The sequence below is a fragment of the Mauremys reevesii genome, linkage group 3, assembly GCF_016161935.1.
Source record: "Mauremys reevesii isolate NIE-2019 linkage group 3, ASM1616193v1, whole genome shotgun sequence".
Classification (NCBI taxonomy): Eukaryota; Metazoa; Chordata; order Testudines; family Geoemydidae; genus Mauremys; species Mauremys reevesii.
In genome coordinates this window covers 207,614,872-207,639,263 of record NC_052625.1, presented here as the reverse complement: position 1 = coordinate 207,639,263, position 24,392 = coordinate 207,614,872, and the positions used below count along the sequence as shown (strand labels likewise).

General features: G+C 57.8%; 1 protein-coding gene across 2 annotated transcripts in view; it reads left to right on the top strand.

The window, feature by feature from the left end:
* The window catches only part of GTF3C2 (general transcription factor IIIC subunit 2), a 39,314-nt gene that overhangs the window by 5,426 nt on the left and 9,496 nt on the right, over positions 1 to 24,392 (top strand). For both annotated transcript variants that reach the window (XM_039530431.1, XM_039530432.1), the window contains exons 3-11: positions 4,911 to 5,217; positions 9,398 to 9,492; positions 9,975 to 10,052; positions 10,647 to 10,745; positions 11,133 to 11,360; positions 11,860 to 11,971; positions 12,263 to 12,380; positions 21,174 to 21,205; positions 21,603 to 21,732. In XM_039530431.1, the coding sequence (XP_039386365.1) occupies positions 4,911 to 5,217; positions 9,398 to 9,492; positions 9,975 to 10,052; positions 10,647 to 10,745; positions 11,133 to 11,360; positions 11,860 to 11,971; positions 12,263 to 12,380; positions 21,174 to 21,205; positions 21,603 to 21,732 (1,199 nt within the window). The remainder of the gene's footprint in view (positions 1 to 4,910; positions 5,218 to 9,397; positions 9,493 to 9,974; positions 10,053 to 10,646; positions 10,746 to 11,132; positions 11,361 to 11,859; positions 11,972 to 12,262; positions 12,381 to 21,173; positions 21,206 to 21,602; positions 21,733 to 24,392) is intronic.

Below are 24,392 nucleotides of genomic sequence, written 5' to 3'. Positions count from 1 at the left end.
CCAAAAACTACCCAACCCCCTCCAGCCCCTCCTCTCTGGGCTTTGTCTCTTTCCCGGGCCAGGAGGTCACCTGATCTCTCTGTCTCCAACACCTTTAGCATCCCCTGGCAAGGGGGAAGGGCCTGGCCATTAGTTGCCAGGCAACAGAGGGTCGGCCAGAGCTGAGGCCCCCACACAGTATTCAGAGGGAACATTAAAACCAGTCCCACTTGGTCACAGAAGGCGCCTGGGAAAGTCACAAGAAGAGTCATAAAACTGCTCTGGAGTGCTTTGGGCTGCTCGGTGAAGCACACCGAGCTAGGGAAGCCAGGGGCCAGTTTGACTGTGCTCTGCAGGGGCTGGTTTTCAATGCAATAGACTATCTGATGGGATTTGTAGGGCTGCTGCTTGCCATGCTGCACTCTGGGCTGCAGTCAGCAAACTGATCGGGGAATCCATTCTCATGAACTGCAGTTACTCACTGCCTTCACCCCGCAAACACACATGCACGTTCCCTGCAGAGGACAGTCGTACGGGACATGGGGCAGTATTGGCTAAGTGTGGAGCTGACTTCACTGCCCTGTCCCCAGAGGGGCCCCTGGGAGGGCAGTGCTGCTGGCTGAACAGGAAATGGCCGTGGGATGCTGACAGTTCGGGCCTGGGGTGGGAGAGCTCAAGGGGCTGAACACCTGCCAGTTCAGCAACTCTCATCTGAAAATTCACTGACAAAACAGTCGTTAGCCCAGAGATAAGGTTGCCCGGCGACATCTGGTGCCCTTCCACATCATCGAGTTTGGTAAAACTCAAACCCAGGAAATAGAATTACGGCGCATGCCTGTGTAACCTTAACTCTGCCCCCCACTCTGGAGCTGGCACTAGCCACAGGAAGGTCTTGCCTTAGGTATAGCTGTATTGAATGATGGATACATTAGTTGGAGCAGCTTGGCAGAGCTGAGAGTGTAATATGAGGCGATCTGGGGGGCTGTGGCCCTCTAGGCTGTTTGTGAGCCCCTCTCCCTGACCCCTGTGTGTGATATCAAAGGAAAGAGGTACTTGTGTGCCTTAGGAGATTCAGCAGCCCTCACATCAGTATTGCATTTTGTAGGCTTTGTCAAGAGCAGGGCACGGGTCTTCTGGCAATGGGGATTGCCAGCAGTTTGTGGGAGGTGAGTGGCTGTGGGTTTAATGAAGGGTGAGTGGAAGCAGAGTGCTGGATGGCCCCATGTGCGTAGGGGTGAAGGCGCTGTGAAATGTAGCAGGGTGGTGGTCTTTCTGTGGAGCAAGCTGTGTTTGAATGAGCTCCCGTTCAGTACCATGCAAAGGGAGAGTGTGAGTAAGCATTCAGTGAGTCTGTTGGGGTGTTGCTCAGAGGGCAGAGCTAAGGCTGCATGGGCGTGTACCCTAATTCAGTATTTCCTGGCTTTCAGAAGCTGGAGTTTTGGTGAACTCAACATTCTAGAAAGGTGCAAGATACCACCAGACAACTGCGCCTCTGCATTGATGATGTTGTAGTCAGTGAACTTCCTAGTTTCTTCAAATGTGATGTTGGTAGTTCAGGTCACTTAGGCAGATGAAGGAGTGCAGCTCAGACAATAACACCTAGCCCTGACATAGCACTTTGCATCAGTACATCTCAATTTTGGCCCAGGTCACCCAGCAGGCCAGTGGCAGAGCTGGGAATAGAGCCCAGGGCTCCTGAGTCCCCATCAGCAACCGTGTGGGCTAGTGATGTGATGCCAGAGGGTATGTCTACACTGCAATGTAAGCCCAGGGTTAGTGGGACTCCAGTCAGCTGACCCGAACTAGGGAACCCTGGGCCTGAGTGTCTACACTGTATTTTACCCTACATTAAGAGTTTTCTAATCTGTGCTTGATCCTAGGGCTCTAGTGTCCACACTGCAGTACGCAGACCCTAGTCAAAGTAACTATCCCAGAGTCCCTAGCACCCTCATCCCCCCCGAAATGTGTCCGCTCTAGTACTAGGACCGTGGTGCACTGCGGGGAGAACTTTATTGCCCATCCTGCCCATTATAGGAAGGTTGAAGCTGCTCACTTTGCAAAAGGTTTGATCTGTTCGCTCTCCACTGCGGACCCAGGAGGCGCTCTGACAGCGCACTTGCAGATTGGTGATCAGCAGAGAATGGGTTGATGCTGACCTGAGTTGCTGCTGTTCAGAGGGTGGGGGGCTTTCATTTTCAATAGAGTGGATTGTTGGTATAGAGAGGACTAAGGAGGTTATCCCATGGAATTGTGGGATCCTTCTGGTGGAATCCTGGGACCCGGCTCAAGCAATTGCAGTGTAGACACAAGGTGAGGCTAGGCTAGAGCCCAGGCTGAAACACAGGCTGAAGTTGCAGTGTAGACATTCCCTAAGTGGCCCACCCTCGGCTCTTTGCTATCGTGGACTGGGACTAATGGCCATGATTGGAATGTTTGCAGTGTTCAGTTCCGACCAGGGCTGCAGAGAGATTTCAAACACGGGTCTAGCTACCAAGAGTGTGACACTTTTATATGTGATGGTTACGGGAACTTTAAACCTGTGAAAGAAGGCTGGTGCCTGTGTCTCCGTCCCCTGTAATGTATAACAAGCACTCTCCAAATATGTGGCCCTATCTTCCGGCCGGCATTGCCAGCTCACCCTCCTCCCCTTCCCTTCCCCTTAAGCCATTAGTTAGAAGCCAGTTGTGCACAAAAAAAACTTTGAGAAAAATAGCCATAGTTCTGCTATATCCAGATTCCCAGCACAGGAGAACCCGGAAAGCTTGGGACGGTCTGCGGGGTGTGATGTGGCCCATCCATGGTGATGGCCTCAGCTTGAATGAGAGCACCATGGAGATGTATACAGCCTGAAACAACAGTTTTGGGAAGTGTGCAGTACTCCATTTATCTCAGTTCCCATCCCCACTCCCCCTGCTTCAGCAGCCTGTGATGTGCCCCAGGTATGCCCGGTCTCAGCAGTGTGTTCTTGGTACATGCTCCTAGCATGCCTGTTCTCAGCGCCACACCCGGAGGCCAGGGTTTCCCCACATGGGGCAGGGAGAGGGTCTTTGATAGCTCCCCCAATCCCATGAGAGATGGGGAGGAGAGGGCCCAGACACCCCTAGGGTGTCAGGCCTCCTCCAGATCTTGGCCCATAATGAGGGTGGGGATCAGATTTCTATAGAAGGGCAGGGCCCCCCAAGATCCTGCCTCATCCTCTGCCATTTACCCCCATTTCCATCTTCCAAGTGTCCCAAGGCTCCAAACTCACCTCCCACCCATCCGTGTTTATTTCCCCTCACCTCCCAGCAAGCATTTGCATGTCTGATTTAAAAACAAAACCACACTGCCAGACACTGATTTCAGCAACATGCCTTCAAACCTTTCCCTGATTTCTGCCCTCCATGGGATCTCAACTGACTCTGCCTGGTTGGGGCAGAATTCAAGCCTCTGTTTAGCCCCTTGAGCTAAGCCGGTGCACTGAGATTTTCCACACTACAGATCCTCTTGTCTTCTCTGTGCATGTTCACTGTAATTTGTTTGGCTCATGAGCAGTTGGCCCATGCCTAAAATGCGAAGTAAACCCTGTGATGAAACCATTCTGAATTTGGCTCCCACAAAGGGGCAATGGGTGCCACAGACTAGTTGGGATTAATTCTCAAGAAACTGAGACTCTTGTGCCAGGATCAGAGCCCTGGTTTGATCCCCAGGACTGGGCCAAAAAAAGGTTGGTAGAATATGTTGACCTAAAAAAAAAAAAAGCTGCTCTCCCCACCCCTGCCTTCAGGGAGCTGTATCTCAGGAACCTCTTTGTCAACCCACATGTGGGTCACTAACCCTAGCCCATACCCCTAGGAGGCACACTACATTTTAGGGCAATTTGAATAACTGCAGATTCCAAGAGTCCAGCTTTAAACAGAAAGCTGGTCTTAACCTTAACTCCAGCCAGCCTGGCTGTCTGCTGGGTCATCCTCCTTGGTGGCCTCTCTAGAGTCCGTGGTGGGTGGGTTCTCTGCCCCTTGCTAGTGTTCCACAGAGCAGAGACCGACCAATTGTCCAAGAAAAGAGCAATCCCTGCTCCGACATCCAAGCCAGCCGCCCGTGAGGGGAGAGTGTGCCTCAGTCCCAGGGATCCTGGGCAAAGGGGGTAGGGCAGAAGCATCAGAGATCAGTCGCGTTGATGGCGTCCCTTGGGGCACATAGAGGGTTTGTTGGCAACCAGCTGTTGGGTCGTTATGATGCTGAATGTCAGCAGTGAAGCAAGTTTCGAATATCGCGGTGCCCTAATGGCAGGGGTGGATATGCTGATGCTTGGTTGTGTGACGCGAGCACTAGCATGTAGCCTTGGAGCTGGAGTCTGTTGTGCTGGCCATGCCCAAGGGGCAGAGTTAAGGTTAAGCATGCACCTTTACCTCTGGCATTTCTTGACCCCTCTGCTTTCTCAGGTAGCTGGCATGGTCTCCTTGTTTAATTGTTTGCACAGAATTAATGCCTGGAATCACCCAGTGGCCTGGTCAGGGTCCCTTTTCCCTTTGCCTGTAGAGCTGATCTGAAGGAGCCCCAGTCTGGCTTTCTCTCTCCCTGGCTGTGATTGCTGTTCAGTGAAACAGCCAAGGTGGGCAGCAGTGCTTCTAGTCTCTAGTGGCCCTGGCTGACTCAGAGCAGCATTGCTGGGCTCTGTTGGAGCTCCTGTGGGGGAAGATTGGCTTTCAGATCCAGTGTATGCTTTCCCCCAGAGGGATGAGCCATGTCTCCTGCATGCAGAGCTTGGCTAGGGGGTGTGAAGTTGCTGGTAAGGTTTGAGTCTCCAGTCCTGGGGCAGCCTGGTCCCTCTGGGCACCAGTGGCAGAAATGCTCCTTCCCAGAGCACCAGGCCTGATGACTGTAGCCCAGGAAGAGGGCTAGAGGGGGCAGGGCAGCTCTCTTACCAGTGATGCCTTTGGTGCCCCCAGGGCCTTGCTTTACCTGCAGGAGCTGGCCGAGGAGCTGACATCGGTGTACCAGCCTCTGGCTTCCAATGAGGGCCCCCAGGAATCAGAGTCCGACAGCTCGAGGAAGAAGCGCCGGAGCAGAAGGAGGAAAGAGGAGGAGACTGATGACGATGACCTCTCCCGGGATGTGGACTTTGTGCCCTCAGAGGAGGTGCTGCTTCAGGCGGCGGAGGAGGAGGAGGAGGAGAGTGACGTCCTGCTCAGCGAGGTCTCTGAGTCAGAGCCAGAGGCTGTCCGAGGCCACACCCCAAGGATGCCGTCAGCAGGGGTAACAGCATCCCCTTCGCCTTGTCCTGTTGTCACACGAGCCCTGGGTTAATGTTGGGGGGAGTGGGCTGGCCACTGAGCCTTGTGCGCAAACGCAGCACACACACACCCCCGCCATGTGTATGGGGCAGAGCGGGAAGGGAGTCAGTCAGCTCCTGAGCTCTGAACCCTAAAGTGGCCACCCTCCCTCTGGGTGTATAGAGCATGGCTGTGGGGGAGGGAAGCAGTCCCTCCTGGGTGCAGGGGGAGGGGGCTCTGAGACATGGCAAGGAGGCAGAGCTGCCTGTTTAAAGGGACTCGAACTCCCTGTTTGAACATAGGGCCTAGGCCTGGCAGGGAGCCCCATGTCCCCCGAGGTCGCAGGCAGCCCCTTTGTGAGTTTGTCGAGCTCCATCTTAAAGCCAGAGAGGTGGTTTGCTCCCACAGCTTCTGTTGGGAAGCTGTTCCCCACCCTCCGATGGTCCAAAACTTTCTCTTCTCCAGCCTCAGCATGTTCATGGTCAGCTTATCCCTGTTTGGTCTTGTGTCAGCATTGGCCTTTAGCTTCAGCGGCTCTCCCCTGTCTTGGACATTCCCCATGCTGTATTCCTTGGGAGCAGTCAGATGTCCCATCCCCCCCAGCCCACTCTCCAGCCTATGTTTTGCTAGGGTAGTCAAAGTGCTGCCAGCCTGCTCCCATAAGACAGGCCCTGCGTTCCGCTCATCAGCCTAGCAGCTCTTCTCTGAGTTCCTGTCTTGCACATGGGTGAACAGAGCTAGGTATGGTGTTCCAGATGGGGTCTTTACAAATGCCGTGCACAAGAGCATTTATTTTCCTATCTCTGCTAGTGGTACCTCCCCTCTGAAGTCCTAGGGTTGTACAGCCACGTCGAATTGATGGCTCACGGTCATCCTGTGATCCACCCATGCACCCAGGTCTTTGCTGAGTCCCCACTTTATAGCATAAACTCTTGTTGTTTATCCCCCCCTTGCACTTGGTACTATTGAATTTCATTCCAGTTCTGTCACTCCAGTTGTCAAGGTCATCCAGTTCTTTTTGTGTAATATTCTGATCCTCCACTGCATTGGCAATGCCTCTCAACTTTGTCTCATCAACACAGTTCATTAGCGCACTCCTGGTTTTGTGCAAAAGTCATTAATGAAAAGATTAGAAAGATCAGTTCCAAGACTGATCCTTGAGGAACTCCCCTAGTATCCTCCCTGTAGCCTAACTGTTCTCCTTTCAGCACAACCCATAAAAGAGGATAAAGGGTTATAAAATGTAGAAGATGTTTCTGTGGAGTAGGCCATGTGTGTGACAGTAGGTAAGTGTGGGTTGTTCCTATGCAGCACAGTGCAAAGGGGGAGTGTGATGAACCTATTGGGGCAGCACTCAGAGGGAAGTGTCTGGTTGAGAGGCCATGTCCCATAACCCTCTCTTTCCTGGTTTTCACAAGTTTGAGTTTTGCTCAACTCGACGTTCTAGAAGGGCAGGATATACCACTGTCAGCTGCAGCTCTGCATGCATGAAGGCTTTGGTCAGTGAATTTCCTAGGTTTTTTTTTTTAATCAGGAGAAGTGATGTGGGTAGGAGTTAGTGGTCATTACATAAGTGTGCAGTCCAGACACTGCTGTGGCCAGGTAATGAAGGGGATTGCCTAAGTCTTTCATGGTGCTCTTCATCATTATGTTTCAAGGAGGGAAAAATCATTATCCCCATTGTACAGATGGGGAAACTGAGGCATGGAGATTTGGCCAGAGTCACTCATCAGGTCAGTGGCGGAGCTGGGAATAGAGCCCAAGCTTTGAGTCGCAGTCCACTGTTCTCATCACTGGGCCACACGGTTGCTACATGACTCATAATTCCCATCTCTCCCTCCCCCCTCCCCCCCTTTGCACTTAGTTACAGTGGACCAGGCGTAATGGTCATGCTTTGAAATGCTTGTAATGTGTAGTTCCCAGCACGGCTGGGAGGAGAAAGCCCAGCCATGGGCTGTGTCCCAAGAATGTGACAGCTTTATTACATGGTGGTTACAGGAATTAAGCATGTGAGAGAAGACTGGTGTGTGTCTCTCCATCCCCCAAGTAACACCCCCCCACACTTCCCAGCTCCCCCTTCTCCCCTTCCCATCCCTTTAAGTCATTAGTGCATGAGAAGCCAGTGGTGTACAGAAAGCAGTAATCAGTCAGCACTGGGGAATCCTGAAAGCGTAGGAGGTTCTGAGCAGTGTGAAGTGTCCCATTCGGCCCAGTGTGATGGGCTCAGCTGAAGGGAGACAGATAAAGCCTAAACCCATAACTCTGCTGTGCACTGCACCATTGCTGGAAGTTCTTTGGAACCAACTCCAGGACACAGCCCCAAGATCAGAGCTGCCAGACCTCAACACCCTACCAACCACATGGTGCAGAAGCTGGCATTCCCCAGATGACCTGATCCTGACTGGCCATCACATTCATCCCAGTGGCTGTTCCCATCCCCACACTTCCTGCTTCAGAAGCCTGTGATGTGCAGCAAGTACGCCCAGTCTCAGCTCTCACCCTGGTCTCAGCAGTGTGCTCTAGGCTCATGTGCCTGCCATGCCTCTTGGGAGCTCCCCACCCCGGGGACCAGGGCCTCTGAGATGCTGGCTCATGTGGGGCAGGGAGAGAGGCTGAAATCCTGGCTGGAGTGGGGCTCTGCTTTCCTCCAGGAAGCCAAGGCTACCAGATCCCAAGGGGGAGGCAGGGACATCCTCAGAGTAACCATGTTCCCCTGCTCATATGGGGGGAGAAGCCGCTCCCCCCAGATCGCAGCACACACAGGAGATTAGGGAGAGGGCTTCAGGCCCCCCAGATCATGGCTCATGTGAGGGGAGCGGGGGCTGGGAGGACCCTTGGATCCTGATGTGCACACAGGACGGGGGAAAATGTGGGGTGACAGGTGCCCTGCCCCTATTCTCCCTCACCCCTTTCCCATGTCCTAGGCTATCCCTCCCAAATCTTCATCCCCTCACCTGAGCCCTCTGATATTTCCCCCACGCCCCTTCCCAGCAAGCAGATGCGAGTCTGATTTTTTCCAGAGTACTTTGCTTACATCCCTGGAAAGAAAGGTGTAAGCTACATGCCGTCTTCTCTGCCTCTTCAGCGACCTGCCCTGGGGTGGCTGGGTCAGGATCAGAGGCTGCTGCTTAGCCCTGGGGCTAGGGTGACCAGATGTCCTGATTTTATAGGGACAGTCCCGATATTTGGGGCTTTTTCTTATATAGGCTCCTATTACCTCTGATCCGCTGTCCTGATTTTTCACACTTGTCTGGTCACCCTACCTGGGGCTCTGCAGCTACTGAGAGACTGCTGAGGCTGCAAGCCCTCCTGTTCCTCTGTCCACAATTGCTGGGTGTGATCTGTGCCGCTCTGACATCGCAGGAGCGCTAAACAGGCTGGGGACTGCGGCTCCTCGGAGCAGTGGGGACAGGCACTCCCAGGGGTAACTCTTTGCCAGGACCAGAGCCCTGCTTTGATTCCCAGCTCTGGCCCCCAAAAGTTGGCAGAATGTGGCAACCCTAACAAAAGCCCTTGTTGTCCTGGGGGGGCTCAGGAGCCCCTTTGTCCAGGGGTCCCAGGCATGGGGGCACTGTACCTGCCCCCGCCCCCAGGAAGCACCCTGACTTTCCGGACAGTCTGCAGGAGTCAGCATTAACCAGAAAGCTGGTTTGCACTGGGACTGTAGTGCAGGGGGTGGCCTGTTGTACTAAGCAGGTTTGCCAGTCCCAGGGGTTCAGAGGTTCTGCCTGGTCTGGAGCCAATAGGTTAATTATAGATCCTTGCTACCAGACTTGCTGGTTTGCACTGGGACAGTTCCTGTCTACTGGGTTGGCGGTTCTGGGGCTGACGCTGGCCGGGGCTGAGGCTGGGGTGTGGGCACGCACCTGCTGGTCCCTGCAGCTGGCCAGGACGGGCTGCACTTCTCCAGCCTGCAGCAGCCTTTGTGCTCCGACCAAGCCAGCGGGCTGAGCAGGGGCTCCATGGGATGGCTGCATCCCCTTGCCGTTCTGGGGATGGGTGGAGGGGGTGTTGCGGGGCTGCATCTGGGGTGTGGGTGGGTTGGCGGAGGGCCGGAACTAGCTGGGGCTAGTGGCATGGGTGTCTGGCCTGGGCTGGGACCTCTCGTTGGTGTGGCTGGATACCTAGCGCCTGGCTCTAACCCTGCTTTCTCCTATGCTCAGAAGTCCAAGCCCCAGTGCCGAGGGCTTGCTCCCAATGGCTTCCACAACTCCATCATGGCCCCTGTGTGGAAGTGTCCCAGCATCACCCGCAGCCTGTGAGTACGGCCACACTCGCGCGAGCCTAGGGCGGGTGCTGAGAGGTGAGCGCCTGGCCCTGGGGCTGCGACAGGCTGGGTGACCCGCACAGCTGGCAGGGCTGGTGTGCTGGAGGGGCTGCAGGCTCTCTCTCCCAGGGGCCCTTTGGGTGGCAGGACCTGCCTGCCTGGGGTGGCATGGGTAAGGCTCCCTTGCCCCGCAGTCTGGGGCGGCAGGGCTGGGTGCATCAGCCTCTCTCAGGGCTGCCCTGTGTGTAGAGGCCTGCAGGATCCTTTGCAGTACAGGTGACTCGGGAGCCCTTGGCAGAAGGATCCCTGGGGGGGTGAGTTTCAGGAGTGAGGGACTGGGGCCAGACTGGGCTCGAATTCCCCACTGTCTTCCTGCCCCAGCATGCAGCTCCTGCCTCTAGCCTGGGCGTATAGCAGCAGGGAGAGCAGCCAGGCGGGGGGCATGTGGGGTTCTGATGCCTTGTGCTCTGCAGGCGGGACCGGCACTTCTCCCCCTGGGAATTCCCCGACTGGCTCCCTTCTATGCGCAAGTGGACGTTTCTCTCGGAGAGGTAGGAGAATGGCCTTCCGCAGGCCAGGGCAAGTCTGGGCATGGGGCGGTCCCGGCCTGGGGGCTGGAAATGGAGCAGTGGGTAAGGAGTGAATGCACAATACAGGGGCAGTTCCCTACACTGACCTCAGTGGTTGGCAGGTGTCCAATGTAAGAGGGCCAGACCGGTTCCCTGGGGAGCGGGGTGCCGAGGGCCGGGCCGGAGCCCCCGGGGAGGCGGGTGCCGAGGGCCGGGCCGGAGCCCCCGGGGAGGCGGGTGCCGAGGGCCGGGCCGGAGCCCCCGGGGAGGCGGGTGCCGAGGGCCGGGCCGGAGCCCCGGGAGGCGGGTGCCGAGGCCGGGCCGAGCCCCGGGAGGCGGGTGCCGAGGGCCGGGCCGAGCCCGGGGAGGCGGGTGCCGAGGGCCGGGCCGGAGCTCCCGGGGAGGCGGGTGCCGAGGGCCGGGCCGGAGCCCCCGGGGAGGCGGATGCTGAGGGCCAGGCTGGAGCCCCCGGGGAGGCGGGTGCCGAGGGCCGGGCCGGAGCCGGGTTTGTTTCCCACTTCAAGTCCTTGAGAGAGGAGACAGTGGCTGCTCATTGCTCTCCTTTTGCTCCTTCAGCGAATGTGCCCAGTACCTGCCGGGGGAGATGAAGTCTCCCCTCTTTTCCATCCAGCGGGAGGGCATCGAAGAAGACGGTGTCCTGTACCGCATCAACAGGTATGGCCCAGCCCCAGGGTCGCTATCCAGAGCTGGTCTGGCAGCTGGAAGGCTGTGCCTACTCCAGTATGGCTTGCTGGGCCTTGGCAGCAACCCAGAGCGGCTTCTGCCCCTGAGATCCCGCGCAGCCACCGCCCAGTGCTGATGGGAATCGAGGCCCCTGGCATCAGGGCCAGCGGAGCCTGCAGTGCGCTGTGTCCCTCCTTGCAGCTTCCCTTTGCACTTTACCCCGGGCATTGGTGCAGGGCTCCCACCCCCGGAGCGCGGCTTGATTATGGCACAGTGTCGGGGCAGCCTGCAGCTCCTCTGCCTTGCTCTGCCCTTAGCTGGCTGCGCCCGGTGCCCTGCCGCTCGCTTGGTACCCACAGCTCCCATTCCCCCCGGCAGGTTCAACTCCCTGCAGCCCCACGAGGAGCGCCTGGACGTGTCCTTCTTTGTGGGTGGCCCGGTGTGGGCCATGGAGTGGTGCCCGTGTCCAGAGGGCTCTGCCGCCCCCCAGTATGTGGCGCTCTACTGTAACAAGGGCATGGACGAGAAGCACAGCCTGGCCGAGCTCCACACAGGCCCTGCACTGCTGCAGCTCTGGGCTCTGGGCATCCTGCAGCCAGAGGCAGGGTGAGTCGTGTGGGGGAGAGGCTCTGGGAGCGCAGAGCCCTGGTGGAAGGGGAGTTGGGATAGGCGAGCCCACAGCCTGCAGGGGCGGGAAGCGCAGAGCTCGTGGGAGTGGAGCAGGGCTCCCCCGCCCCCATGGGAAGTGGGCCTGGGGCCTCGGCCCCCCCTGGGGCACATGGCCATGCCCTGCACAGGCCGTTACTCACTCCAGGCCCCGGGAGCTCAGTGGCTCCGTCCTGGGCAGAGGCCAAGGCTGGGCGCTCTGGGAAACCGTAGCCCAGGTGCCCAGGAGCTGCTCTGCAGGGGAGGGCACGATTCACCTTCTTGGTCGCGGCTGGAGGATTGGCCCTGGGCGGCAGAGCCAGCGGCTGCAGAGCTGTGCTGGGCTCTCTCTGCCTGCTCCATGTGCCCTGGGGCTGTGCTGCAGCTGTGCCCCTGTGCGGGTGGAGGGGGACTCCTGACACCCTCCAGCCAGGCCCCCCCAACTTGCCTCTGCCTGCAGCTCTGCCACCAAAGCCAGGCTGGCCTACGCCATCGCCACTGATCACGGCTGCATCTGGGACATGAAGTTCTGCCCCAGCGGAGCCTGGGAGCTGCCCACCACCTGCAGGAAGGTAGGGGTGCGGCGGAGCAGGCGGGAGGCTGGGTCTGCCTGCATGAAGGCTCTGGGGACGGCCTCTGCAGTGGGCCCCACAGATATGGATCCTGCCCCCCTCCGAGCAGTCTGTGGGGTGGCTGCAGCCCAGCACGGAGCCATGCCCACGGATTGCACCCGCCCCTGGGCACAGAATGGAACCATTGCACTGCAGCCACCCAGCGTGACCCGGCTGGGGGTGGGGTGCCTTAGGTGAGTCTCCCCAGGAGCCTGAGTCTGGCCCATTCAGCCTGTGCGTCTGTCCCTCCAGCCCCCTCAGATGAGCCGGCTGGGCCTCCTGGCAGCAGCCTTTTCTGATGGCAAAGTGCTCGTGTACAGCCTCCCGCACCCCGAGGGCCTGATCGCTCACAAGAGAGCCCAGGTAAAAGGTAGGAAGAGCCGTGCCGCGTGGCGGGGGGACAGTACAGAAACCCTGGCGGGGCAGTGCATGGGGCTCTGGGAAACCCCTGAGAAATGCAATGCCCAGGGCCCCACCCATGGATCCTGGGCCTGGTGTTAGCCTCAGGGCACCCCAAAGCAGCCATGTGGCTCCCTGTGTCAGCCCACGCTCAGCTACGTGGCCTGACACAGGAGCCTCCCAGCCCTGGTGGGGCCCAGCAAGGTTCTCGCACCACACTGCACCGTGCCCTGCCGGCACACTGATCCCTGGAGGGGCCCGGCTGTCCTGGCAAGGTTCTCACACTGGGCTCTGCACTGATATTGGAGTGCCTCACCTGCCAGTTGTGCCTTGAGCAGCGTGACTACCCAGGCAGCCCCAGGTTTGTTTGTGTGCATGCAGCATTTGGGTTTGGTAACAGTTGGGGTCTTGACGTCCCTGCTATGGGGTGTGTATCAGAGAAGAGAAGTGGGAGTGGAAGTGGGAGGCTGCTTCTGGGCGAGTTCACTCCAGTCTGGGCCCATCCCGGTAAATGGCCCATCTCCGGCACAGAGCAGCTGTCCTTGAATTGCTGAGAGCTCTGTTGGGCCAGAGGAGCAAAGCTGTCATCCGCAGTCTTTGTCCAGAGCGTCAGGCAGTCCAGCTCCCCAGAGCCCAGGCCATGCAGTGCTTTCAGGAGAAGGGCTGAGCCCTGGGACTTGATTTGAAAAGCCTGGGAAGCCGGCGTAGAGAGCAGAGATGGAGCTGAAAGATTAGCAGTAGCTGTGGTGCTGAGGAGACCTGCTGCAGCATTCTGAAGGGCTTGGCAGCTCCATGCCCAGGTCCATTGCGCTGCTGTAGCCCACCTGAGAGGGGTGACTGAGGCAGGGTCTTCATCTGCCAGGACGGGGCCGGGCTCCGAGCCGGCCGGAGGTGGGCGGCGGCGCTGCCGGGACGGGGCCGGGCTCCGAGCCGGCCAGAGGTGGGCAGCGGCGCTGCCGGGCCGCCGGCTGGAGGTGGCGGCGGCGCTGCCGGGCTCGAGCCGCTGGAGGTGGGCGGCGGCGCTGCCGGACGGGCCGGGCTCGAGCCGGCTGGAGGTGGCGGCGGCGCTGCCGGGACGGGCCGGGCTCCGAGCCGGCCGGAGGTGGCGGCGGCGGCGCTGCGGGACGGGGCCGGGCCCGAGCCGCCGGAGGTGGGCGGCGGCGGCGCTGCCGGACGGGCCGGGCTCCGAGCCGGCGGAGGTGGGCGGCGGCGGCGCTGCGGGGCGGGGCCGGGCTCGAGCCGGCGGAGGTGGGCGGCGGCGGTGGCGCTGCGGGCCGGGCTCGAGCCGGCGGAGGTGGCGGCGGTGGCGCTGCGGGGACGGGGCCGGGCTCCGAGCCGGCCAGAGGTGGGCAGCGGCGCTGCCGGACGGGGCCGGGCTCCGAGCCGCCAGAGGTGGGCAGCGGCGCTGCCGACGGGCCTGGCTCCGAGCCGGCCAGAGGTGGGTGGCGGCGGCGGCGCTGCCGGGACGGGGCCGGGCTCCGAGCCGGCCGGAGGTGGGCGGCGGTGGTGGCGCTGCTGGGTGCTGCTCTGTGAGAGCTCAGCGAGGAATCCAGCCATCTCCCAGGCCGGGGACTGACCTGACCCTTGCCCATGGAGATGGCCCTGGGGCCAGATGGCCTCAGCCTGGCTCGGGGGCGCTGGAGCCAGCTGTTCTCCAGGCCTGGGGCCAGCTCGATGGTCGTGGGGGCTGGAACGTGGCGAAGGGCAGACGGGGAGGTGGCGCTGGAGCCCTGGTGGCTGACCGGCTCACCTAGCAGCTGCAGGTGGCTTTGAGAAGGGCCCGAGGGAGACCTGGTCCTTGTGGGGCGCAGCCAAGGAGGGGTTGGGGGGAGGGGCCGTTCCCAGGGCTGCTCGTTGGGTGCATCCGTCCAGCAAGGACTCAGCCCACTTCAGCGCGTTCCCTTGGACCCGTCCACCTCTCTCAGGCCAGCCAAGCATGCGCTGGGCAGCAGGTCGAGCGCTGCCGAGGGGACGCAGGACAAGAATGGGGGTCTGGCCTCTGCCCGCCGACAGGCGGGAGCCAGCCGGCAGCACCGCGAGGGCTGTTTGCTACTTCTCCATGAGCTAGCCCAGCCTGGTTGTGCCCCTTGGCTGCCTGTGGGGCAGATCTCCTCCCCGCCTGGCCTGCCAGGCTCCTCCCCGCCTGGCCTGCCAGGCTCCTCCCCGCCTGGCCTGCCAGGCTCCTCCCCGCCTGGCCTGCCAGGCTCCTCCCCGCCTGGCCTGCCAGGCTCCTCCCCGCCTGGCCTGCCAGGCTCCCCCCAGCCTGGCCTGCCAGACTCCCCCCAGCCTGGCCTGCCAGACTCCCCCCAGCCTGGCCGCGCTCCCTTGTTCATGGAGGTTCCCTCTTCAGACGGTCAGGCTGGGTGCTGCACAGAGGGGAGCTGGGCCGGGCCAGTGCCCCGGGAGGCTCTGCCTGTGGCAGGTGTCTGGGAGATGCCCATGTCATGTTAGCAGCAGGGCCCCTCGTTTGACGCATTGTGTCTCCATAGCGACCGCTGGACATGCTGCAGCCTGGCCGAGGCCTCCCTGCTAGCCAGCGAGAGCCAGCGAGGGGCTTAGGACATGTTTGGGAGCCCTGCTGCAGAGACGGCAGTGCCCACCCCACGCGGGCAGGGCGAGGGCTCTGAGCCTGCTTGCCTGCCTGCCGAGGGGGCTGCCAAGGTGAACAGGCTGATAGGGAGCTTCCCACCAACGTCCCCACCTGGCTGGGTGGGAGAGCAGGCAGGCCAGGCACCTGGGATGGTGCTGGGGAGGTGCAGCTATTCCTTGTGGCCACCAGAAGGTGCTATCGTCCGCAGGCTGCTCTGCCCCATGCTCCGGCTGTGGGGCGGCCCCGCTCAGAGCTGCCCACAGGGGGCCGGGGCGGGGGGGGGCAGGCTGCTCCCTGGAGAGTCGAAGCCTGAGCTGGGTTGGGGAATGGGGGCCTGCCTTAGGGGATGGGAGAGCTGGGGGGCTCCTCCTCGGGCTGGGAGAGGCCTCTGTGCTCTCAGCCGAGTCTGTCCGTGGGGGCTGGGTGTGATGGGTGGCCGGTGCTGTGCTCGTTCAGCCTTGGCCAGTGTCTCCTGTGCTGACGCTGTAACAATGTGAATCCCAGCCTACTCGCTCCTCTGTGGGGCAGGCCTGTGCCAGGGCACTAATCAGCATCTGCAGCCCCACACCCTGAAACTGCTCTGGGCACCAGGCTCTGCAGCAGGGTGGGGACTGGGCCCCACTCCTCTGGCAAAACCCCTGTAGTTCGGAGCATCCCCACCGTACCCCCAGGCAGCCAGCTACAGCGGGTTCACCCTTTGCCTCCTGGTTTGATACCCCCAGGCTGGCAGGCGAATCCCTGCTGGCACAGTGCCCCCTTTGTGAGGTGGGGGCTCCCCTGCTGCCCTGCTAGCTGGCCTGGTGCTGCCGGAGCACAGTGCAAACAGCTCTGGGCTCAGCGTGGGGGAGCTATCCCAGCCCAGCTGCCATGGCCTAGGGGCTGCTGGTGCTGGAGATCCCCAGGTCAACGTGAACTGCCCTCCCTCTGCTCCATGCACCCCCCTTCCCGGGGCTGTGGGCAGAGGGGCCGCTCCCCCTCAGTGTCTCTGTGGGTACTCCTCACCTCCCCCCCGCCTAACTGGCCATCTGTAATTGAAGCACCCGAGAAGATGCATGGCTGCACTGTGCAGTAATTGAAGTGCCTGTCGGGTCTGAGCAGGAGGAATGGAGAGCACATGCAGCAAGGAGTGTCCCACGTTGTCAGACTCCCACCCCTGGCCCCAGTTTGCCCTATTGGTAGCTGAGTGTCCTGTGCCCAGGCCCAAGGGTGAAGCTGCCATCCCCGCCTCACCCATAGAGTTGGGAATTTGTGAATGGTGCGCATGGCAGTGACTCCCTGGCCTAGGGACTGCTGCCCCGAGGGGGCAGAAGGGATAAAAAGCTGCTCTGGGGCGGAGCCGGAGACTTGGCATTTGTGTCACTGGCTAGAGCCAGCATTAAGGACTGGCTAGAGCCAGCCCACGGCAATGGAGGGTCCATACAGGCAGTGTGAGGCGCAAGGACTGCTCCCATCCTGGGGAAGTTCTGGGGGCGGACTGTGTGAACTCAGCAGGGCTCTGCAGGAGGAGGACAATGGATGGGAGGTGACAGGAGGCTGGCCTGGGACTGACGGACACAGCTTACTCAAGAATTAATGGAGGGTGATGTGATTCATGGTGATCATCTGGGTTTATGGGAAATAGATTCTGTCCAACTAATTTGATCTATAGATGTTATTAAGCGCTTACATGCTTGGCTGATAATGGTAATAGCGTTGACTCGATATACTTAGGGTTCTGTAAGGCGTTTGGCTTGGTGTCACATGACATTTTGATTAAAAAACTAGAATGATATAAAATGAACCTGTCCCACATTAAATGGATTAAAAACTGGCTAAGTGGTAGGTCTCAAAAGGTAATTGAAAATGGGGTGTGATAAAGTTCCTCCTCTACCTTGGTGGGTCCTGCGCTTATTGGTGGATTTTCCTAGCCTCAGAGATCTTCCTGTGTTGGATCAGGAGTTGGGAGGTTTTGGGGAGAACCCAGGCCCACCCTCTACCCCAGGTTCCAGCCCAGGGCCCTGTGGACTGCAGCTGTCTAGAGTGCCTCCTGGATCTGCTGCACGACAGCTACAATTCCCTGGGCTACTTCCCCATGGCTGCCTCCTCCCAACACCTTCTTTGTCCTCACCACAGGACCTTCCTGCTGGTGTCTGATAACGCTTGTACTCAGTCCTCCAGCAGCACGTCCTCTCGCTCCCAGCTCCTTAGTCTCTTGGTGCCACAAGTACTCCTTGTTCTTGTAGCAGAGTTTCACAAGCTAATTACACATTGTGTGAAAAAGTACTTCCTCGTCAGTTTTGAAATTCCCACCTATCTTAATTTCATTGAATGTCCCTGTGTTTGTGTTATGAACGGGGGAGGGATAGCTCAGTGGTTTGAGCATTGGCCTGCTAAACCCAGAGTTGTGAGTTCAATCCTTGAGGAGGCTACTTAGGGATCTGGGGCAAAAATTGGTCCTGCTAGTGAAGGCAGGGGGCTGGACTCAATGACCTTTCAAGGTCCCTTCTAGTTCTAGGAGATTGGTATATCTCCAATTATTACCTTTTATTACACACACACCACTAACTGGAGTGAGAGCCTTTTTATACCAGGTGTCCTGATTAGCCTTAATTAATACTAGTAACTTCCCAATTGGCTACAGGTGTCCTAATTAGCCTGCCTGCCTTAATTAGTTCTAGAAAGTTCCTGAGTGTTCTGGAATAGTCCCTGTTATCTTACCCAGGGAAAAGGGACCTGCTTAACCTGAAGCTAATGTATCTACTTTCAACCACTCTCTTGTAGCCATCTGCCCTGACCCTGTCACAGGGGGTTCTCATTATCAAGCGAGTTTGTTTCCAGTGGGGTCCCACAGGGATGGGGTCTTGGCCCTACACTATTTAACAGTTTTATCAATGACCTGGAAGAAAACAAAACCAACGTTGACGAAGTTTTCAGATGACCCAAAGATTTGGGGGAGTGGTGAATAACAAAGAGGACAAGTCAGTGACACAGTAGTCTGAATCCCTTGGAACGCTGGGCACAAGCAAGCACTATACTACAACGAGTCAGGAAAAAGATCTTGGAGTCATCGTGGATAGTTCTCTGAAGATGTCCACGCAGTGTGCAGAGGCGGTCAAAAAAGCAAACAGGATGTAAGGAATCATTAAAAAGGAGATAGAGAATAAGACTGAGAATATATTATTGCCCTTATATAAATCCATGGTACGCCCACATCTCGAATACTGTGTACAGATGTGGTCTCCTCACCTCAAAAAAGATATTCTAGCATTAGAAAAGGTTCAGAAAAGGGCAACTAAAATGATTAGGGGTTTAGAGAGGGTCCCATATGAGGAAAGATTAAGGAGGCTAGGTCTCTCTAGCTTGGAAAAGAGAAGACTAAGGGGGGATATGATAGAGGTATATAAAATCATGAGCGATGTTGAGAAAGTGGATAAGGAAAAGTTATTTACTTATTCCCATAATACAAGAACTAGGGGTCACCAAAATGAAATTAATAGGCAGCAGGTTTAAAACAAATAAAAGGAAGTTCTTCTTCACGCAGCGCACAGTCAACTTGTGGAACTCCTTACGTGAGGAGGTTGTGAAGGCTAGGACTATAACAATGTTTAAAAGGGGACTGGATAAATTCATGGTGGCTAAGTCCATAAATGGTTATTAGCCAGGATGGGTAAGAATGGTGTCCCTAGCCTCTGTTTGTCAGAGGGTGGAGATGGATGGTAGGAGAGAGATCACTTGATCATTGCCTGTTAGGTTCGCTCCCTCTGGGGCACCTGGCATTGGCCACTGTCGGTAGACAGATACTGGGCTAGATGGACCTTTGGTCTGACCCGGTACAGCTAGGAATAAAGGATGCAGGCCCCAGTTACAGGCTGAGGGACTCTACCCTGGGTGCCATGGTGGACAATCAGCTGGACATGAGCTCCCAGTGTAACACTGGCCAGAAGGGCTAATGCCATCCTGGGAGCATAAACAGGAGAATCTCGAGTAGGAGCAGAGAGGTTATTGTACCTCTGTTTGGCAGTGGTGCGACTGCTGCTGCATGCAGGTCTGGTGCCCGCAGTTCAGGAAGGCTGCTGTTGAATGGGAGAGGAGCCAGAGAAGAGGCATGCGAGGGACTGAAGGTGTAGAAAGCCTGCCTTTGATTGAGCTGCTGGAGACTCTTTAGTTCAATCAAGACAAGGTGAAGGGGTGACTTGATTACAGACTGTGCCCCTACATGGGGAACAAAGCTTTAATAACGGGCCGCTCAGGCTAGCAGAGACCGGAAGCTGAAGCCAGACGCATTCAGGCCGGCAATAAGGTGTAAACGTTTAGCAGGGAGAGTCATTAGCCATTGGAACAAGTGACCAAGGATCCTGATGAATGCTCCATCGCTGCCAATGTTTCAGTCCAGATAGGCTGTTTTTCCTATAAGCTCTGCTCTAGGAATCCTTGTGTGGCAGACCTCTGGCCGGTGGGACACGTGGTCAGATTAGCTGCTCACAAGGGCCTTTCAGGCCTCGGGATCTAGGAAAAGGGACAGACACCGTAAACCAAGGCAGTCCCGCAGCAGCCTGGCTCGAGGGAGCCCTGGGACTGGCCAGGCTGGACCATGTTAAATTGCAGCAAGGGAGGTTTAGGTTGGACATTAGGGAAAACGTCCTAGCTGTCAGGGTGGTTAAGCACTGGAATAAATTGCTGAGGGAGGTTGTGGAATCTCCATCCTTGGGGATTTTTAAGAGCAGGTTGGACAAACACCTGTCAGGGATGGTCTAGATAATCCTTAGTCCTGCCCTGAGTGCAGGAGACTGGAGTAGGTGACCTCTTGAGGTCCCATAAAGTCCTATGTTCCTGTGTCTTTACCTTTGGTTCCTTGGCCAACCGAAGGGCTTCCCCCGCTGTGCCAGGGGGCTGATAGACCTGCTCTGGCTGCCTGCTGCAGCTACTTGCTGGGTGCATGAGTCCCTGAAGAGTGGAAAGTGTCTGACCAGGCGTCTGGCTCAGCTGGGCTGAGCTTCTGGGGTAAAACAGGGAGGGCTGGAGCCCAGAGGCTGTCTCCGAGGGTTGGAGGCTGCGTGGCCTATCCCCAAGGAAGAGTGGGGGAGACACACATACACCCCAGCTGATCTGGCACACGGAAGGTGTTCCTCTGAGGAACTGTTAAAAGCTGGGCATGGCACAGATCCTGGAGATGCAGGACACCCCCGCCACCACTAGTCCCAGAAAGTCCAGGGTCCTTCCAAGCAGAGTGTCCACGGTGCCCTTGTGCTGGCTGGCAGGATGAGCCCAGGGCTGGCAGGAGTCCCACGGAGGGGAAGCCCTGGGAGTTCTGCTATCCTTACCAGCTGCTGCCTCTCAGAGCTGGCTGGGGGGCAGAGGTGCTGGACACAAGGGTGGGGCTTCAGTTAGGGGTCCCCACTGCGCCAGCCAGCCCTGTCACAGGAGCAGGGTCCATGCCAGCCTGTGTGCCCTGCATAGGCAGCTGCCCCAGCGGTGGGGGTCCCGCTGCCCTGCCTTTGAGCCCCGCCAAGGGCATGCGTAAACCTGCCAAAGGGGTGGGCAGGCCCTGCGAGTGCTCTGGCTGGCTTGCCCGCAGCCAGCCGGCCAGGCACTGTGCCCAGCTCAGCGAAAGGTCCTGTGCAGCCCTGGAGTAACTGGCCTGTCTAATGGGGCGGCCTAACAACTAATGATGAAGACAGAGCTCCTAGGTTCCTAGACTGTATGGCCAAAGGGACCATGTAGTGTGACCCGCTGGATAACATGGGCCGGGGGACCTCACCCAGCATTGAGGGCAGCCAGGCTCAATGTGATGCCTTCACTGGGTGGTGAATCCACCCCTGCCCTTAAGAACTTGTCTTGACAGTTCAACACTCTCCCTCATCTGGCGTCCGCGTCCTGCTGTGGGTTCTTGAGCTGTTCTCAGCTGCATTGAAAAGCCCTTTGGAGCTGGGATTTTCTCGGTAGATAGGGGCTAGGAACCCCACAATCAGCTCCCCTCTCCGTCTTTGCTCGGTGACCAGATCGGGCTCCGTCCATCTCACTGCACAGCGCTTCCTCCAGCCCTCGCATGCCAGGCCGCAGGGGCCCCTGGACAGTGTGTGGACCCTTAGGGGCTGGCACCTTTCACCTGGGCTGTGGGGCAGCCTCACCCAGCTCAGCTGGCCCTTGGCACAGCGCCTGCCCTTTCTGACTGTCCTGCTCTCTCCTTCCTCCTAGGTGGGCCCTTCCCAAAGCACACCATCTGCAAGGTGAGTGTCTGCTGGTGCAGCCCGTGCCCCCGTTCCTGGCAGCCCTTCACCCCCACCACACTCTGCCCCTGTGGCCTAGGACTGCAGGTGGAATCTGGCTTGCTAGGGAGCACCAGTGCTGAGCCCCAGCAGGGCTCCTGGCCCCTGGGGAGTGTGGGGCTGGGAGGTGGAGTGGGAGCAGCACAGGGCATTTCCCCCTGTGGGGGCCCAGTCTAGCAGGGAGATGGGAGTTGGGTCCCCCAGGGCACTAGCCCTGGTAGTTGTGCAGCTCATGGTGCTGCATGATGCCTGGTCCCATGGGGCTGGCACCATGGGTGTGGGGGCTGGTGAGGGGGCCTGGATGGGCTGGCTAGCACCAGGACCCTGTTAATCCAGGCCATGTCCTTGGCACCCGCAGGTGCAGTGCATCGCCACCCTGCAGGTTGGCTCCATCCAGGCAGGGAACTCTTCTGAGTGCGGCCAGTGCTTCAGCGTCTCCTGGATGCCTTCCAAGCCCCACCAGCACCTGGCAGCCGGCTTCTACGATGGTGAGTCGGCCTCCCGCTTGGCACTAGGATGGGCAGGGACAGGGTGCCAGAGAGGCTGGGTGGGTTGCCTGGCGGGGCAGGAGGATGGTGACAGGATGGGAAGGGGACAGGGCGTGGCTGCAGGGTGGAGTATTACCCGCACAAAATTCTCTGTTACTCACATACTCTAACGGCGCCCGCCTCACCCCGTTCCTGGGGTCAGGTGTCACCTTATGCTCTAGGCGCCTGCCCCAACCCCTTTCCCCTTACGCTCTAGGCACCCCCCTCTCCCTGTTTCTGCAGTCGGGTGTCACCTTACGCTCTAGGCACCTGCCTCACCCTGTTCCCGGGGCTCAGGTGTCACCTTATGCACTAGGCACCCCCACACACACACCCCGTTCCTGGGGTCAGGTGTCACCTTACGCTCTAGGCGCCTGCCTCACCCCGTTCCTGGGGTCAGGTGTCACCTTACGCTCTAGGCACCCCGCCACACACCCCGTTCCTGGGGTCAGGTGTCACCTTACGCTCTATGCGCCCCCCCACGCACCCCATTCCTGGAGTCAGGTGTCACCTTACGTTCTATGCGCCCCCCCACGCACCCCATTCCTGGAGTCAGGTGTCACCTTACGCTCTAGGCACCCCACACACACACCCCGTTCCTGGGCTCAGGTGTCACCTTATGCTCTATGCGCCCCCCCACGCACCCCATTCCTGGAGTCAGGTGTCACCTTACGCTCTAGGCACCCCACACACACACCCCGTTCCTGGGGCTCAGGTGTAACCCTGCAAGTTTACAGGACCTTTTACCAGTGACAGAGCCTTACACAGTAATATCCTTATCCACTATTTATTAACAATCACCCAAACAAGAATGCATACACTAAGCATACAATGCTCACCACTCCCAACAAGACAGATGAACTTTTCTTGAGGGCCAGTCAGGATCAGGTCATCTGGGGGATTCCAGTTTCTACATGGTGTCATTGGCAGAGTGTTGAGGTCTGGCAGCCCTGATGGGGCTGTGTCCTGGAGCTGGTTCCCAAAGAACTTCCTTTTGGACCCCAATTTATATAGTGAAACTTGAGTCCTGCTTAGCTCTACCTTCACCAGTCATTTTACTAACCAATCTGAACACATTGTAACAAAATTCTCTAGCCAATTATACCCCACCCCCTTAATTTACACCTAGCAAAATTAGTTATGTAACCGACAGAAACAATCAAAGAACCAGACAGAGATCATACATCAGACAAACAATCGGGAAGTGGGGACCATAATGACGGAACATAAAGAAGTGAGGATTTCACAACCACCACTACTGAGAAGTGATTTCTTGCCAGAGAGAATGCTAGAAAACTGTTATCTTTGTTATCAATGGCTTGCCAGCTACAGAACCAATTTCTCCTCCCTTGGTTTTCACACCTCAACAGCTAGAACAGGGCCTCATCCTCCCTGATTGATCTAACCTCGTTATCTCTAGCTTGCTTCTTGCTTGCTTATATTTACCTGCCCCTGGAAATTTCCACTCTTGCATCCGAAGAAGTGGGTATTCACCCACGAAAGCTCATGCTGCAAAACGTCTGTTAGTCTATAAGGTGCCACAGGATTCTTTGCTGCTATGTTATCTTTCACCATCTTAAGATCTGTTTCTTTATCTGGTGATAGTGGGTGCTATTAGACCAGGATCTCCTCCTTAACAGCCTGATACTACATTGTTTCAATGCCATTTAAATGGGATGTGACTTCTTAGCTCATGGCTGCTGCTCTTCTAATATGGCTGCAGACAAAGGCCTCAGACCTTACAGAAGGGCGATTGGGTGGGGTAGGCACTGGAGGGCCGGGGTGGCGATTGGATGGGGCGGGCACAGGGGCCCGGGAAAGGCCTACCTTTGACTGCCCGCTCAGGAGCCACAGGTGCCTGCCCAGCATCTTGTGTGGCAGGGCCCTCTGAGCCCAGATACATAGTGCTGGGCTGTTGCTCTCTCTCCCTTGCCCAGCCCACGAGCTGTCCCAGCCCCAGCAGTGCAGCAGCCTCGGCCTGTTCTGCCCTTGCCTGTCAGAGCCCAATTCTGCAGTAGTGGCAGAGGCTGCAGGTTGGGATTGAGGGGCCTCGGCAGAGGGAGGGCTGGGATAGCAGGGGGCTGCGGCTTATGAGAACGTAAGAATGGCCATACAGGGTCAGACCCAATGGTCCATGTAGCCCAGTATCCTGTCTTTCGACAGTGGCCAGTGCCAGGTGCTTCAGAGGGAATGACCAGAATGGGGCAATTAGCACAGGATCCATCCCATCTCATCTCATCAGTCCCAGCATCTGGCAGTCAGAGGCTTAGGCGACACCCAGAGCCTGGGGTTCAGTCCTGACCATCTTGGCTAATAGCCATTGATGGACCTGTCTGTGAACTAATCACAGAATATCAGGGTTGGAAGGGACCTCAGGAGGTATCTAGTCCAACCCCCTGCTCAAAGCAGAACCAATCCTCAGACAGATTTTTTGCCCCAGATCCCTAAATGGCCCCTCAAGGATTGAACTCACAACCCTGGGTTTAGCAGGCCAATGCTCAAACCACTGAGCTATCCCTTCCTCCCCGTTCCAGGGCTTTGTCAAGCCTGACCTTAAAAACCTCTAAGGAAGGAGATTCCACTACCTCCCTAGGGAACCCATTCCAGTTCTTCACCACCCT